Source organism: Penicillium verhagenii, assembly GCF_028828195.1.
Source record: "Penicillium verhagenii strain IBT 33310 chromosome Unknown utg000008l_segment0_segment0, whole genome shotgun sequence".
NCBI lineage: Eukaryota > Fungi > Ascomycota > Eurotiomycetes > Eurotiales > Aspergillaceae > Penicillium > Penicillium verhagenii.
Window position 1 is genome coordinate 2,931,472 of NW_026643172.1, and position 15,683 is coordinate 2,947,154.

Genomic DNA, 15,683 nt, shown 5'->3' on the forward strand with positions numbered 1-15,683 from the left:
GCTCCCTATCGAGTTACATACGGCTCGCTGTGCGGGATGTGGATACATTTGGCCATATAGCCCTGTCTTGGTCGCTGGTCGCTGTTGTTACGACCAACTGTGGGAGATGACTCCCGGTATAGATTTAAAACTAATCCTGGAATAAAACTTCAGTAACGATCCAATGATACAGACTGTTTTTATACTCATTTCAGCGCATGTCCACTGACATCCCATACTACTAGTGGAGACAACCAGCAGTTTCCCACTTTGACTTGAACTACCAGAGCTCACATTCTCCATTGGTACTATTTACTATTTAAAAGCATCCGCTTTATATGCACTCAACAAATACACCCATGCATCAAGTCCATCAATCCAAACGACATCCGCATCTCCAGGTAATCCAATCTACAGCTTCGCACCACCCGAAGGCAAAGAATCATCCACTCCACCAGAAACCCCAACACACCTCAACCCCCTCCTCTCGCAAACCTGCCCAGCAACCCTCTCACCACTCCAATAAGCACCAGTAGTAGTACCCAGCGCCACAAAAGGCGCAGTATGCTCACCAGCAAACCACAGGCCCCGCTCCGGCCCCGCACCCGCCCCAGCGCGCAAAGCCTCAATATCCCGATCGCCCTGCTCAAGCCCAACCTGGAAATTGGAGTAAGATCCATACCCGGCGTACGGATCTGCCTGCCAGCGCGTAGCCAGAATAGTACTGGGGACGCAATCGGGCGACGAGGCGTCGTAACCCGGTAGCTTGGAGTAGAAGGGCTGAAGAGTCTTCATTAGTGTTTCTTTGTATTCTTTTGAAGCGGGGTCGAGCAAGGCGATGCTTTGCACTATTTCTGCGCCGCCGGGGCCGTAGGTGTAGAATAGGAGGGTTGGGTGGGCGCAGGGCGAGGGGAAGGAGGCCATTGAGAGGCATTCTTGGTTCCATTCTAGATGGGGCGGGTGCTCTGCGTAGGAGGGGTCGAGGAATTGGGTGAAGGTTGGGTTTGTGGGGAGGGTTGAGTCGGTGGGGTTGCTTGTGTTGCTGCTGCTGTTGCTGGGGTCTGTTTGCCAGAAGGCGCGGGGGAATTTCACGAAGATTTTCTCCAGGCGGCCGACGGAGAGGCTTTCGATTGCTTTTGTGAGGCGGGGTGGGAGGGCTGGTGTGAAGGCTTCTGTGTTGTGCTTTAGCCAGCCGAGGGGGCAGGTGATTACCAGGTCGTCGAAGGTGAAGCGGGCTCCTGTGGCTGTTGTCACGGTTACTTGGTGCTGGTTAATTGCTGTGTCGTGCTTGCGAGGCGGGGCTTCGATTTTGACGACGGGGTGGTTCAGTTTGATGTCGGCGTGGGACTGGGCTTTCTTGGCCACTTGCTCTAGGATGCGCTTGTGGGTGCCCGCTACGAAGTAGTTATCTGTGGGTTGCGACGTTGTTAGAATGTTTCAGTTCACAAGCCACGACATACCTACTAAGTAGTAATTGTCTCGTGGATATGCGTTATAAAGATGGGAAACTTACATCCGTCAATGCATTCTTCCAGACGGAAGAATCTCAAGCTTTGTCTCTCGATAGGCTCGCCTACATAGGCACCCCAGAGCTTGCATGTATCCAAAACCATCTGCTCTTCCTCCTTGGAGAAGGAAGCCTCCCGCAGCTTCATTAAGAAGAAATCATACAGACTTTCTTCGGGCCGGATGCTCTCTCCGCGCTCATTGCTGTATGTGAAGGCATCGGCGATGGTCTTCCACACGAATTCGGTGATCTTGGTTCCAAGTTCCTCACTGACATACTTGCCATCGCGAGAAACAAGGAAATTTCCTCCCTGGGGGTCCCAAGTGACAGTCTGGGTCTCCCGAGCCATTGTCATGATGGGGTTCTCGCCCTGGCCATGGATCCAGTTTGCTCCCCTGTGATATAGGTTAGTCTACATCCATAGTAGGAATAGGACATGAATTGGTCCATATCAATTGCAGATATGAAGCAGTAAGAAATCTTCAGTCTAGATATGCACTTACATATCCACTGTATGACCTTCCAACACATCTTGATACACCTTTCAAAGTAGCACAGAGATTAGCTCGAGGGGTCCCAAATACAAATCCAGAACATTGAGCATTGAAGCATTCGATCAAATTCCACAAAACAGCAAGCAAAAAACAGATCAATAACATACCCTCCCACCAATGCGATCCCTAGCTTCTAGAATGGTGACCTTTGCCCCATTTTGAATGAGGAGATCAGCGCAGCGCAGACCCGCAAAGCCGGCACCAATGATACCAACATGCGGCCGGGAGCTCATGATTGCGGAACGAGAAGAGAAGAGTCGAGTAGATGGGGGTATTCGGCAAACGCACTGAATTGTTGCCCTGAACATGAATTGAAAAAGAATAGAAAAAGCCAGCAGGTCGAAATCGAAGCTGTGATGAAGTTTGCGCGGTATTGCGCTGGTAGGAGCGGGACCGGAGATAGCGGGTGATTGGCTGTCATTGATGTATGGACCGCTTGGACCTACTGCATGGGGTAGAGGCGGAGGGTAGAGGCGGATAGTAACTGGAGTTGATGGGTACGTGTAGTATGAACGTATGTTGACTTCGGAGATATCGAACATGCACCAAGTAGCTAAATGAAAACATCTACTTGCTGCTTTAGCGACCGAATTAGTTGCCGTGATGCGGGTTCTAGTCCGCTTTTTCTTCAGGGTCTGTGGTTCCAAGGTTACTACCCAGGTGGGCTGTTTGTCATGTGTGTGGAGCTCTTTCTAGGCTGAACTCTGGAGTATGTAAAGTTCACGATACTTGATACGAGAACCATTCCTCTACGTGATCGATCGATTTTGGCCGGAAATTGACCCTTTCATTCCATTGTGAGGCTAGCCGAAGACCAGAAGCATAATGCAGATGAGGACTCTTGAGTGAGATGCCCCGAGACCATGGTATTGAGCAAAGATAACAAAAAGAACTAAAAAATCAAATGGTACACCCAGAGACAAAAACAATTATGCTCAGCATAATAGATGAAGAATTCATGCGCCTAGTCACCGAGGAAAGCATAACAAGGGGAAATAAACACCGAGAAGGCAAAGCACCCTTAAAACTCCTTTTGGTGTGATGATATCGCGGAAAGATGAGAGAAATAAGAGGCAACCGAATATGTACGTGTCGGATACAATGGGAAGGGTATCAAATAATGTCGAGGAAAGCGGGGCGAAAAAGCAGCTCGACACAGCTCGAGATTACCCGTGGAGATCAACTCCAGAGGAATAAAACAGGCTTGTCGAGAGGGAGAGTTGTGGGATCGCAAACGCAAGGTATTAACGTGCTGCGGGTGATTCGGATCGTCCGGTCTTCAGGCCAGGACGAACAATGAATCATAGTATTGGCGATAAGGGCAAGCTCGTTAATCTTCCCAAATAGTCTCGAGGTTGAGATCTTGCCGGCGCTCTGCGCCACAGACACTCCATCGCTTGCGACCACCGCGGGGGGTATTGAACGAGTTAGACGAGCTAGCTGTGTCGGGAATACCACGTCGTCGGTTCAAGGTGTTGTTGCTCGCGGCATCATCCGCATCGGCCGCAGCCTTGAGCTCCGCGATCCGATCCTCTTCCAGGGCTTCAGCCTCAGCGTCGGGAATATCAGGGATAGTTTCCAGAGAAGAAATGCTGGGACTGCGAGAGCGAAGGCTGGTCGGGGTTGACGGGACGGACGAAGAGGAGGAAGCGGAAAGGCCGGGATATGATTCGTTGTATTTTCCGGTGAGGGTGGGGGAGGTATGGATGGCGGGCGGGCTGTTGATGGGATTTTGAAAATGAAGAGGGGAAGTTGAGCGCATGCGACCGATGCGGGGGAAAGTCTGCGGCATCAGGACGGGGGAGTTGCCCGACTGTGAGGGGGATTTGGGCACCGTCTCCAGCTCGGCATTTTCAGAGATGGTCTCGGAGATGTTAAGCGAACCCAGCCGGGTCTCGATGTGATCGTCCATGCGCGTCTGCAGGGGCACGCGCTTTGCATCGACAGATGAGGTGGGCATCCCGCGGCCGTTGACGAAGATATATCTTCCCCGAGAGTCCAGCCCTGGGGAGGAATATGCGCGCGTCATGGATGGCATGCCGGGGATTCCCACCAGTGACCGAGAGCGCAGGTGCGATCGGGCCAAAGGGGATCGGGTCCGGGAAGGTGCCAATGGTTCGGGAGAGAGAGACATCGAGATCATGACGTCTTCCTTTCCCACCCGTTCCAAAGAGACGTCAGAGTTATCTTTATTGGGATCGTTAGAGTCGGAATGAGGAGCGCGCATGGTCTCTGGTCGTTGCGATTCTTCCATGTCGATCAAAAAAATTGAAGAAAAGGGGGGGGGGATGCGGAGGAAGATGAAAAAAGGTGAATCACGGGCGCATCATATCAAGGGAAACAAAAAGAAATCTTGGGCCGGCCAAGCTTCAGAATATGCGAGCCGAGGTTTGTTGAGAAATAAGGTGGGAAGCAAAGGGAAGGGAGAAGAAGAAAAAGAGAAATAGAGAGAGAAAAAAAAGATGCTAAGACTTTGAGGCGAAGGGCAGGACCGGTCCAGACCACGGGAACCCTGAACACGCATCGGCTTTGATACTTTTGATTCGATGACTCTGTTCCTGTTACAATGGTTTTGTTTTAATACTTTAACAAATTAAGTAGGAACATTCAAGAGTTCCAGGGTGAATATTGATATTCATACTTTAAGATCTGGTGAATGGCGGAGAGCTACGGGAGGTTTCATCGGTTCATCACGGAGATAAGTCACACCCCTCACTCCACCAATCGATAGAAGCCACCGGTGTTTATCTGAACGTCGTGGCACTTGAGTATGAGTTTAAGCTTAACATAAGACATACATGTAGCATGTATGGTTCACCTGTAATGTTCAATTTGGTACATCTAATAAACCTAATGAACTTACCATAAAGAACTTGCATTAGCCTTTGATTTATATGGATCTTAGAGTTTTTTTCTTTCAAAATCTTCTAGATCAAACGCGACTCTAGAATTAGAAATACTTACACATGAACCATGAGCTTTTATCTGCATGACGCCATATATGAAGTTCTATAAGACATGAGCCATATACGGCAACTCGATATCTAAGTATAGAAATGTGCGGTGTATGGAGCCTTGGAAAACGGGCGTTGATCGGTAAGCCTGCACCTTCTCTACCACGTTCTTCTCGGCATGACCGGGTGCATTTAAGCGTGATAAAGTCTGGACTCCCACATTTCACTTGCCAATTCACTCAGATCATTAAAAAAAGACATGTATGTCAACACAGTACTTATCAGATAATGGAAGCCTACCCTCACCTTCCTTTATAGGCAATTTTATTTATATGAGCCATTTCTTAAAGCTTGTCCAAAAGACCCTAGAATCGGGTACTAGAGTCCCCACCAAAGACTAGTGTCCGTGGTGGGGGACTCAACTTGAGAACTGTGTCAACATGAGACATGATTGTTACTCGTTACCCGATAATCACGCACCTTGGTGCCTGGGGCTTTCCACAATTCTTCTCGTTACATACATGAAGTGGCACTAGTAACTAAGTCGGAGCCGAGTAATGGAAATTGACTGTCGCTTAGGCAAGATAATCAACATGTGATTTTGATCTGGGCTACAGGAATCTAGATGGCTCCAGGTGGTTCTAGATGTAATAAACAGTAACATTTTGAAACATGTTACATACTGAGACTGAATATTATACCGAGGATAAGGTAGTAGATTAATGAATAGTTAAGACAAAGATAAAAGAGACTAGAAGAAAAAGAAGGGACTGGAAATTAAGGGGAATCCAAAGAAATAAAAAATGAAAGAAGGCAAGGAGGAAAAGATCATCAGATCATTAGATCATCAGTGGGCATGTTCGTGCTCATGCTGGTGCTGAAGTTGCTGCACCAATAGATCCTTGCACTTGGTAGCTTGGTCTTTCCGCACATATGTCTCACGTACACCATCGCCCTCATTCTTAGGACCTCCCACTCTCCCATACCGAGATAAGTAGGAGCAATCTTGACGCCGCGTCCACCACCGCCCACAATAATATTACCAGGGCGGTAGTTAGGGTCAGCCTGCATTCTTCAATAGCAGAAACGTGAATCTCGGCATCCAGTGGCACATCGCGGACCTCACCACGCGGCAACGGCCAACGAATAGGTTTCCACGACCCATCAGCCTGGAGATCCATCCGACGGAAAGGCAACCACTCCATGATTCGCCAAGAAATAACAAGATGGTTGGTAGGCCCTGCTTGAACTCGAGACAATCGTGCTTGGGACCCTTCGTGCTGGACGTGTGCAGTGCATGCCAGAAGTCACGGCTAGCAGCGCTCCGCTGCTTCTCATCAGGACCAACGCGGTAGGCATCGGGATCGTCCTCTGAGAACCCACCGTACGACTGATACGGCTGCCACGGCGGTTGCCAAGGGTTTCCTGGATGGGAGTGTAGTCGCCGTCGTACTCTTCCAGACACTGGAACTGCTTCATCTTGCGCTCGTCGAGTTCCAGACCGGCCTTTTGGGCTTCCTGGACCATCCAGACCAATGGGGCGTGACTCAAGGCCCACAGCTCGCCACCCTCGAGTTTCCATCCTCCACCAATATCGGCGTGGCATCCTGGGAACCAGACCTCGTGAATGTCCTGCTCCTCGTCGTCACTCTCATCATCACCGGCAATGCTGGGGACCTGGATTGAGAGGTTTCCAGATTGACCGCTACGAATTGATGTGAGATCATCACAGGAGGCATTTCCGTTGGGAACGGTCAGTCCAAGCGTGGGATTTGGGGATTGTCCGCGGTTTGGAGACGGTGCGCGGTATCGATGAGGCTTCTCTCCAGCATTGTTCTCACTTCCCTGGTTTGAGGAACCGGCACGAAGGTGGTGAGGGTGATAGTAGGATTCGCCTGGATTGGGACCCCATCCGGGGTTCTCGAAGGTGGGTAATGGAGCGGGCGGTTTTTCATTTTGAGGACTTGCGGAATCATCATTCAAACGAATAGCGGGGACTTCGTCTGGGTGGGCATCATGAGGTTGTTGAGATTGCTGAGACTGCTTCTGTTGCTGTTTGCGCGAACCATCCTGGCGGTGCATATGCAAATGGTCGAAATGGGAGTAGGAAGGTGGTGTCGGTGGTGCTTGTGCTTCTTTTCTTTCGGGCGCTTTCCAGAGATCAGATCCTGACGGAACTTGGCACGTCGCTCATCAATACCGACTGCGTGACGGATGACACTAGCAGAGCTGCGTGCCGTATAGGGAACTTGCTGCGCTGCATCCAAGCATTCTCGAAACGTGAACACTGTTTACGGTATCGAAAAGTCCCATGAACTTGATGCGAGTGATCGGACGACTGAAGGTCTCGCGGAAAGCCTTCATATACTCAAAAAGTTTCTTCTTCTCGTCTTGGTCCTCTTCCGAATCGCCTTGGCGTTGCTGCCACTTCGCAAAAGTCTTCCAAGCAAACCGGATCAATTCCTCGTTACCGGCTTCAAGCAGACCGATATAGTCGAGCATCTCGGCCAAAACGAGCAATATATGAACCTCGACTAAAACCAATGAAGAAGATCTCGTCACCGGAGAATAGTAACGCATCAAGAACTTGTACCCGCCCATCACATGCTCGTAAAAGGAGAGCCAATGGCAGAATCCTTCGCCTTTTCATACCATGATCTAATGCGCTGAATGCGACCATGACTGGAGAGTGATTTCGTTGTCACATAGGTACCGATACCGGTTGGTAGTAATGGTACTGGTGCGGTTTACTGCGATCCAACATCTGTTGGGGAATTTCGATTAGCAGGCATATTTACACGATGATGCCTTTTAACTTCCGACAATGGAGAGGGAACATACACGGAAAATTTTCAAGACATTACTATCCGATTCATCACCAGCAAACTTGTTGCCCGTTCCATCGAAACAGAGCACAAACTGCTTTGGCGTCGCGGAAGAGGCTACGTGATGAGCCATGATCGCGGGAGACGTATAATCCCGACAAGTGTGGCTTTCACGGGAACTATAAATGGAGGGGGAGGGACTGGGGGTTTTTACGAGGAGAAGCTGCAGCTTTTAGAGGGGCGTAATTACCATGAATCAGAGCCAAGGCGGCATCGGGGGTTGGATAAGAATGCTCCAAGCGTGTGTCGCACCCACTCACACACTGAGGATGATCCCTGCAGTCCGAGATACGTCAGGTTCAACTGGATGTGGAGACGGCATTGGCGTATTCCGATTATGGATCCCATATCCATTTGCTGGGACCTTTCTTGTATTTTTTAACTTTTTGGGATAATTGTTTTTTCCCACCTGGTGACTCGACCGCGATGCACGCAAAAGAGAAACAACTTTCCGAGAAACAGGGCAAACAAGGCTGACCCAAAGGTAGCTCATGTTGCACACAAACAGCGCTATGCATTCGAATTAACGTGGGGGCAAGGTCCAGCCAATCACTTTGTTGCCTCGGATCGCATTGCTCTTGTTTTGATCTGGGCTGAACTGTACTCCTAGTGGGGATTACACCAAGGCCAGGGCGCTCTGGGAGGGAAAAAAACACCCGCGATTCAAAAATACCAGTCCAAAAAAAACACAGAAATTCAAATCTTCAGACCGTGCAAATCGAGACACTAAGGAACATCAATGGAGACTCAAAGCTCCACGATGGCAACGGGGTTGGACCTATGAGAGCTTCGATGCGGCAAGCAGATACAGATGAGATTGGTGGTTCGGGAGATTATTGTCGATCTTCCCCCATACTGCACCGAGTATCCCCTTGCCCATGGATCTGTGCAAAAATAAGGGGTTTGAAAGAAAAAGTAAAAGAGGGGGCGTTCATCTGTATTTTTGCTCCTTTTTCGCTCTGATCGAGACTTTCGCCGCCACTACGCCTAAAGTGTCACTTTTTCCACATCATGGCCCGCCCGGGATCCACCTGTCTGCCGTCATCTGAAGATTCCTTAAGGATTGAATGAAAGATGCGGACCTGAAAGTTACCATGTGGAAGTACGGCTGAAGGGAAATCCAGGTTTTTATTTTTATTTTATTTTTATTATTATTTTTCTCTATTTTTTTTTGGTGGAACCGGATCACCTCACAGACAAAACTTTCGACGCCTGAGAGTTTCAGACCCATTACTTTTCAGCATAATACGGGCGAAAACAATCACATGGAATTGAAATGATACCTTTTCCAAGGAATAAATCGATTCATAATTCCAAGGTTCATATTGTTCATTGTTCACAACCGTGCCAAAGCCCCGGGAAGGGCCGCGTTCCCCGGACCTGCCATATCCGACCCGTGGTTTTAGTGCTGTCCAGCCTGCAGAACCAGGGTCTTGATCAAAGAAAAAACCTTACAATCTTTTTGAAAATGGCCTTGACACTGCAGAGATCTCGAAGAATCTCCAATACCTTCTTTTTTGTCCTTGATGCCTAGTGTGCATCTTTCCCACGAGGTTCGAAAGTTGGATTGTGCGACGAAGCTAAGGGAAGGAAGTGGGGGAAAGTCACGATGCATCCGATTCTCTGATAAATTTCTGATGATGACTGGCAGATTCGTCCGCCAATGACCAGGGGCGCAATGAGGTTCGTGCTACCATTCATGCTTCTTGGGAGACGCTAGAGCCCATAGTGGGAGAACATGTGGGTCCGGACCGCTGATCCATCTCATTATGAGAAAAACAAAAAAACAAAACATGACAAAAGAAGACGAATGACAAGATAACAGAGCAGCTGCATCAAACAAAAAACCGTGAGGCTGCATCCAGTTTGCTGAAGGTTGGGAGACGCATCCCTTGCATCGGGTCCCTAACCGCCAAATCATGGGGGTGTATGACGGTTACTGCTATACAACCCTAAACCCATAATACTAGTACAGTAGTTATGGTTCAGCTCGTCTTCAAAATAACCAAAAAACCGGTTGCTATGGGATAGTCCTCCCAGCCAGCCACGCAGGGACGAAGTTTTCCGATCGGGACGTCAAGCGCAAACTTACAAGTTTACTTTACCACCCCACTTAGCGTTGCTTTCACCCATTTGGCTGGATCTATACAGTGTTAATGTGGGGCCTCATGACTCCACGACTCCGAGATTCGGTTCATCTCGTCTCGTCTCCGTACGAAGTACACCGCTACTGTGTAATTTGACCCCCTTCCATTGGTCTCGTTTCTTGTATTAAAAAAGAAAATTAAGAAAGAAAAATTTACTTCAAGGAGCACGACACCGAAAACAACTCTTCTCAGAGCACATGACGTCGCAAGAGAGCTGAGCTGAGCTCGTCTCTATGGTGATGGTGTACTCATAAGGATTTTCCTTGTCTTTTTGGGTGACGTGCCGTGTTCAATGGCTCTGGCCCACCCCCTTTTCTAAACAATCTTTACACTCTCCACTAGAGGGGACACCAGGGTGATCAATTACTGGGTTCAGCCGTTCGTCATCGCAAGAGACATGTTTGTAGTGGGGACAATTCAGCAGCTGGACCTCAAGCTCGTCCCACGCGGGGCCACCGAGCTGATTGGCTATGGGGCTCCTACGAGCCACAGCCTCCGGGCAGATCGAGGCTAGTGCTCACTGAACCTGTCTATCCCCAATCAGATCTGCTTATGACAGTCAATCAACTATTGGCGATAACAAATCCGCCACTTATGGATGCTCCACAGTCTTGCAGCTGCGGTGACCTAGGTCGCCCGCACAGCTCGTTTTTAAATCCGAAAGCGCGCGGACTCTGCTTTATTACCTTCCCCTCCCCCTGATTCAGCTCGTAGCTTAACATTTTTTTATTATTTTTATCTTAATTTTTTATTTTTCTTTCTCCCATTGAGTGACCTGTCTGTGTGAGCCTCAGACTACCATCACTATGTTGCGGAGAATCTCTACACAGTTCAAGCGGAACAAGGACGGCAATGGCGACACCGAGCCCAAGGCTGAGAAGCAAAACAAGCGCTTCTCCAAGGTCTCGCCTACGCGCAAGTCTTCTGCCAAGGAGGAGCCCGCCGAGGTTCACCAGGTGAAGCGCGCCGAGGTTGTCGCGGTGTTCGAGAAGTATGCACAGGCTATTCACGCTTCGCGCGAACCTTTGCCCAACCAAACTGGCGATGGCACATACCTTAAGCACGACCAGTCCAGTGGACTCATTGATGACATTAAGACCCTCGGTTTCCGCGATGTCAACACCGTCAAGGATTTGATTGCGAACAAGGCTTCCGGTGAATTGATTGACGACAAGACCTACCTTATGGAGCGCATTATTCAGGTACGAGAAAAGAACCATCGTTTGGAATTGAACTGTGGGAGATTCAGTAAAGAGAAATTGCGAACTAACAATTATTTGAATTGCAGCTTGTCGCAGACCTGCCCGGCCACTCTCCCAGACGTGTCGAGCTCACTAACACATTCCTTGACGAGCTGTGGACCTCTTTGCCGCATCCCCCACTCTCGTAACATCCCTCAATTGCACCACCATTTTCAAGGAGAAATTTTGCAACTAACAAAACACAATAGTTACATGGGTGATGATTACAAGTACCGCACTGCTGATGGTTCCAACAACAACCCCACACTCCCTTGGTTGGGTGCCGCCAACACCCCCTACTGCCGCACCATTCCTCCTCTTGCAATCCAGCCCAGTGGGTTGCCTGATGCCGGTTTGGTCTTCGACAGCTTGTTCGCTCGTCAGGAATTCACTCCCCACCCTAACAGGTGTCCAGTATGTTCTTCAACTGGGCATCTCTGGTTATTCACGGTAAGCAAAACAACGCTCCCAACCTAGAAAAAAAAACCACTAGCAATTGCGAAGCCAACGGAAGTACTAATGGTTGAATAGACATTTTCCAGACCGACTACCGTCAACCACACCTGAACAAGACCTCCGCTTACCTAGATCTCTCTATTCTTATGGTGATGTCAAGGAACAGCAGGATCAAATCCGTTCCCACAAGGACGGTAAGCTCAAGCCTGATTGCTTCTCCGAAGGTCGCCTGCAGGCCCTTCCTCCTGCTTGTGGTGTCTTGCTGGTTATGCTTAACCGATTCCACAACCACGTTGTGGAGCAGCTGGCCGAGGTGAACGAGGCAGGGCGCTTTCTAAGCCTACACCTAACCCTAGACTCTCTGAGGACGATCTCGAGAAGGCTTGGGTCGAGTACGACGAGGACCTGTTCCAGACTGGTCGTCTTATTACTTGCGGTCTGTATATTAACATTACTCTGTACGATTACTTGCGTACAATTGTCAACCTGAACCGCACCAACTCTACTTGGTGTCTGGATCCCGTGCCCAGATGGAGAAGGCGGGTGCCACTCCCTCCGGCCTGGGTAACCAGTGCTCCGTTGAGTTAACTTGGCCTACCGCTGGCACTCTGCCATCGCCGCTGGCGATGAGAAGTGGATCGATCAGGTCTACTTTGACCTCATGGGCAAGCCCGCTGACCAGGTTACCATGCCCGAGCTGCTGATGGGCATGAAGAAGGTTGAGAACATGCTTGATGCTGACCCTTCCAAGCGTGAGTTTGCTCACCTGAAGCGTGAGAGGATGGCAAGTTCAACGATGAAGAGCTTGTTGCCATCCTGAAGTCTGCCACTGAGGATGTTGCCGGCAGCTTCGGACCTCGCAACGTTCACAAGGCTCTGCGTTCCATTGAGATTCTCGGTATGGAGGCTGCCCGTCGCTGGCAGGTTGGTTCCCTCAACAAGTTCCGTAAGCACTTCGGCCTGAAGACCTACGATCTTTCGAGGAGATCAACTCTACCCCGAGATCGCCAACACTCTCGTCATCTGTACGAGCACCCTGACTTCGTCGAGCTGTACCCCGGTATTGTCTCCGAGGAGGCCGAGAAGCCCATGGTTCCTGGTGTCGGTATTGCCCCTACCTACACTGTCTCGCGTGCTGTCCTGTCCGATGCCGTGGCTCTTGTCCGTGGTGACCGGCACTACACCATTGATTACAACCCTCGCAACCTGACCAACTGGGGTTACAACAAGTGCCGTTATGACCTGAACATAACCAGGGTTGTGTCTTCTACAAGCTGGCTACCCGTGCTTTCCCCAACTGGTAAAGCCCGACTCCATCTACGCTCACTACCCCATGACTATCCCTAGCGGAACCAGTTATAATGAAGGACCTCGGCCGTGAGCAGGATTACTCTTTGGGACACTCCTGCCTTCACTCCTTCTCGTATCAACTTGACCTCTCACGAGTCTGCCAAGCTCGTTATGGGCAACCAGGCAGACTTCGAGCCCTCTTTCAGTACCGCTTTGCAGGAGCTTTTCGGCAAGGGCGAGTTCGATACCAAGCAGCAGCAAGCTCTGAGCCAGGCTCTCAGCAAAGAAGAGTTCCCCAAGCTCATCAAGCAATTCTACGAGGAGACCACTCTGCACCTCATCCAGCAGAACGGTGCCAAGCTTGCCAACATCAACCAGGTTGATATCACCCGCGATGTGGGTAACTCCCCCACGTCTACTTCGCCTCTGCTCTCTTCGGCCTGCCCTGAAGACCGAGGAGAACCCCGCCGGTCTCTTCACCGAGCACGAGATGTACATGATCCTCACCACCATCTTCGCTGCGCCTCTTCGATGTAGATGCCCCCAAGTCGTTCTCTCTGCAGCGTGCCGCCACCGCCGTTGCCGAGCAGCTCGGTGTCTTGTTTCGTCCACCGTCGAGGCCGACAGCGACACCGGCCTGCTGTCCGGTCTCATGAACAACTTCACCCCCCACGATAACGCTCTCCGTGAGTTCGGTACCGCCGCCCTCCGCAACCTGCAGGAGTCCGGTCTTACCTCTTCCGAGATCACCTGGTCGCAGATCATCCCTACCCTGGTTTCCCTCGTCCCCAGACCAGGGTTGAGTCTCTCACCCAGGTCGTCGAGTACTACACCAGCGAGGCCGGCAGGAAGCACTGGGCCAGGATCACTCGTCTCGCCAAGGAGGATTCCGCCGCGGACGACGAGCAGCTCTACCGCTACTCCCTGGAGGCCATCCGTATCAACGGAACCTTTCAGATGCCTGCGCCAAGGCCCAGACGCCATTCACCGTCGAAGACAATGGCAAGACCGTCAGATCCTGCCCGGCAACATGGTCTTCGCTTCCTTCGTCGAGGCCAACCACGATGCCAGCGCCTTCCCGACCCGAGAAGTCAAGCTCGACCGTCCCCTCGACTCCCTACATCACCCACGGCCGGGGCCCCAACACCGGCTTCGGTCAGGAGATCACCAAGATTGCCCTTGTTGCCATGCTCCGTGTCGTCGGTCGTCTGGAGAACCTCCGCCGCGCCCGCGGTGGCGGGCCAGCTGAGAAGATCAAGCAGGATGGTGGCTACTACGTCTACCTGCGCCAGGATGGCACTTCTTACTTCCCCTTCCCTATGAGTAAGTCATATATGCCCAAATTTTTTATTTTCTGAATAAATGCTAACGAATTCTATTCTTAAGCTCTCAAGCTCCACTGGGACGGCGACTTCAGTTCGAGCAGAAGAAGAACTAAGCTCCCTCAGCCAAAAGCATCTTGCCCGTTTTTTTTTAATACGAACACTTGTGTTCCCGGGCTTGGAATAATGTGTGGTCCTTCAATGTGGGCGGCCATGGTTAACGTTTTGAGTTTTTGTTTTGAGGACATGTTTGTTCTCCAGGATATCCAGAATTTGTGCTTCTCATCATGGAACTTTGTTTCCTACCATGTATTGTTCGATGATGACACTTTATATATGATGATACTTTTATCTCTGTCACTGCATTTCAACCTCAGGCTGTAATTAAATACGTCCGTACTCCATAGTGTCAACCTCAGGTAAGGTCCAGACTGACCCGTAACATTTGAAGGCATTGAGTGCAAGTGCCTAGGTAGAACCTTGAATATGCAGTGAACATTAAACATTGAAAGTGGTACGCATGGGCAGTTGATGGCAATTAAATATGGCAATGGTGGCAATGGTCCCATTTCGGTTCATTTAATAGGAATCTCAATGCCTGAGGCTGGCACAAGCTACACATTTCTTCCACATGTCATGCAATCAACTGGAAAAGACATGACAAAAAAGAGCACAGAGAAACCGACTACAATTGGCGAAAGACCGATGATGAGACCAATATCAGTTATTTCAATTCATATATCGATGATATTCTATATATTGAGAGCCATGGTCCGTCTCCGTCAGTGACCCCAATTCTTCATATAAGATGGTCTAAATATACCACATGGCCAAGGCTCCTGCAAATGTTCTAGCCTCACTGCGGAGTGAACTGAGACTGAGTTCGGGCTGTTCAGCCGGGAATTGGCACGCTGGTCCAGCGATTTTGAACGCTGCATGTCATCAAGGTCCTATTTGGAAAGTTGAGTTACAGTGAAGCCTGGTTTAAAAGTGAAGTTATTGAAAACAGTTCTATTGTGAAGGAATATGTCGTTTTGAAGATAACGCCAGAAATGAGCAGCAGCTTCCATATGATGGTAATGGCAATTAATGCGATCTTGCAATCAAATGGTGATGGCCATGAGATGAATCAAGCCGACAGTCAGGGCTATAAAATTGCTGTACAAGAAGGTAAAATATTGAGACCCAACGAACCAACAGAAAGCACATTGCATAAAGCTAAAACGTAAGAATATTGCACCACTAAGCGATTGTCGCGTGTGATTGGCGGGTACGGTGCGAAGAAGAAGCGATGCTGAGTAACCGAAGCTCATTGATTGATCTCAGCCGCTTGCGGCTGGGATTCATT

At 49.9% G+C, this 15,683-nt stretch overlaps 4 protein-coding genes across 4 annotated transcripts; 1 reads left to right on the forward strand and 3 right to left on the reverse strand.

Moving 5' to 3' along the window:
- Positions 1-390: 390 nt before the first annotated feature.
- On the reverse strand, positions 391-2,273 carry N7466_009076 (flavin monoamine oxidase family protein; the record flags this gene model as incomplete). The annotated part of the gene is made up of 4 exons (XM_057168465.1): positions 391-1,388; positions 1,493-1,881; positions 1,990-2,027; positions 2,148-2,273. 4 exons carry the CDS (start codon positions 2,271-2,273, stop codon positions 391-393), a joined length of 1,551 nt encoding a protein of 516 aa, XP_057019096.1.
- Positions 2,274-3,370: 1,097 nt separating this feature from the next.
- On the reverse strand, positions 3,371-4,294 carry N7466_009077 (uncharacterized protein; the record flags this gene model as incomplete). The annotated part of the gene is made up of 1 exon (XM_057168466.1): positions 3,371-4,294. The coding sequence occupies one exon, from the start codon at positions 4,292-4,294 to the stop codon at positions 3,371-3,373; it is 924 nt and encodes a 307-aa protein (XP_057019097.1).
- A 1,531-nt stretch (positions 4,295-5,825) lies between these two features.
- N7466_009078 (T6SS phospholipase effector Tle1-like catalytic domain-containing protein) lies at positions 5,826-7,952 on the reverse strand (the record flags this gene model as incomplete). The annotated part of the gene is made up of 7 exons (XM_057168467.1): positions 5,826-6,059; positions 6,121-6,321; positions 6,378-7,144; positions 7,195-7,246; positions 7,290-7,601; positions 7,708-7,758; positions 7,836-7,952. The coding sequence occupies 7 exons, from the start codon at positions 7,950-7,952 to the stop codon at positions 5,826-5,828; spliced, it is 1,734 nt and encodes a 577-aa protein (XP_057019098.1).
- Positions 7,953-10,832: 2,880 nt separating this feature from the next.
- N7466_009079 (uncharacterized protein) lies at positions 10,833-14,451 on the forward strand (the record flags this gene model as incomplete). Its single annotated transcript, XM_057168468.1, has 12 exons — positions 10,833-11,228; positions 11,315-11,412; positions 11,477-11,638; positions 11,683-11,717; positions 11,810-12,036; positions 12,090-12,234; positions 12,308-12,475; positions 12,502-12,952; positions 13,091-13,409; positions 13,465-13,788; positions 13,850-14,336; positions 14,408-14,451. The coding sequence occupies 12 exons, from the start codon at positions 10,833-10,835 to the stop codon at positions 14,449-14,451; spliced, it is 2,856 nt and encodes a 951-aa protein (XP_057019099.1).
- Positions 14,452-15,683: the final 1,232 nt, after the last annotated feature.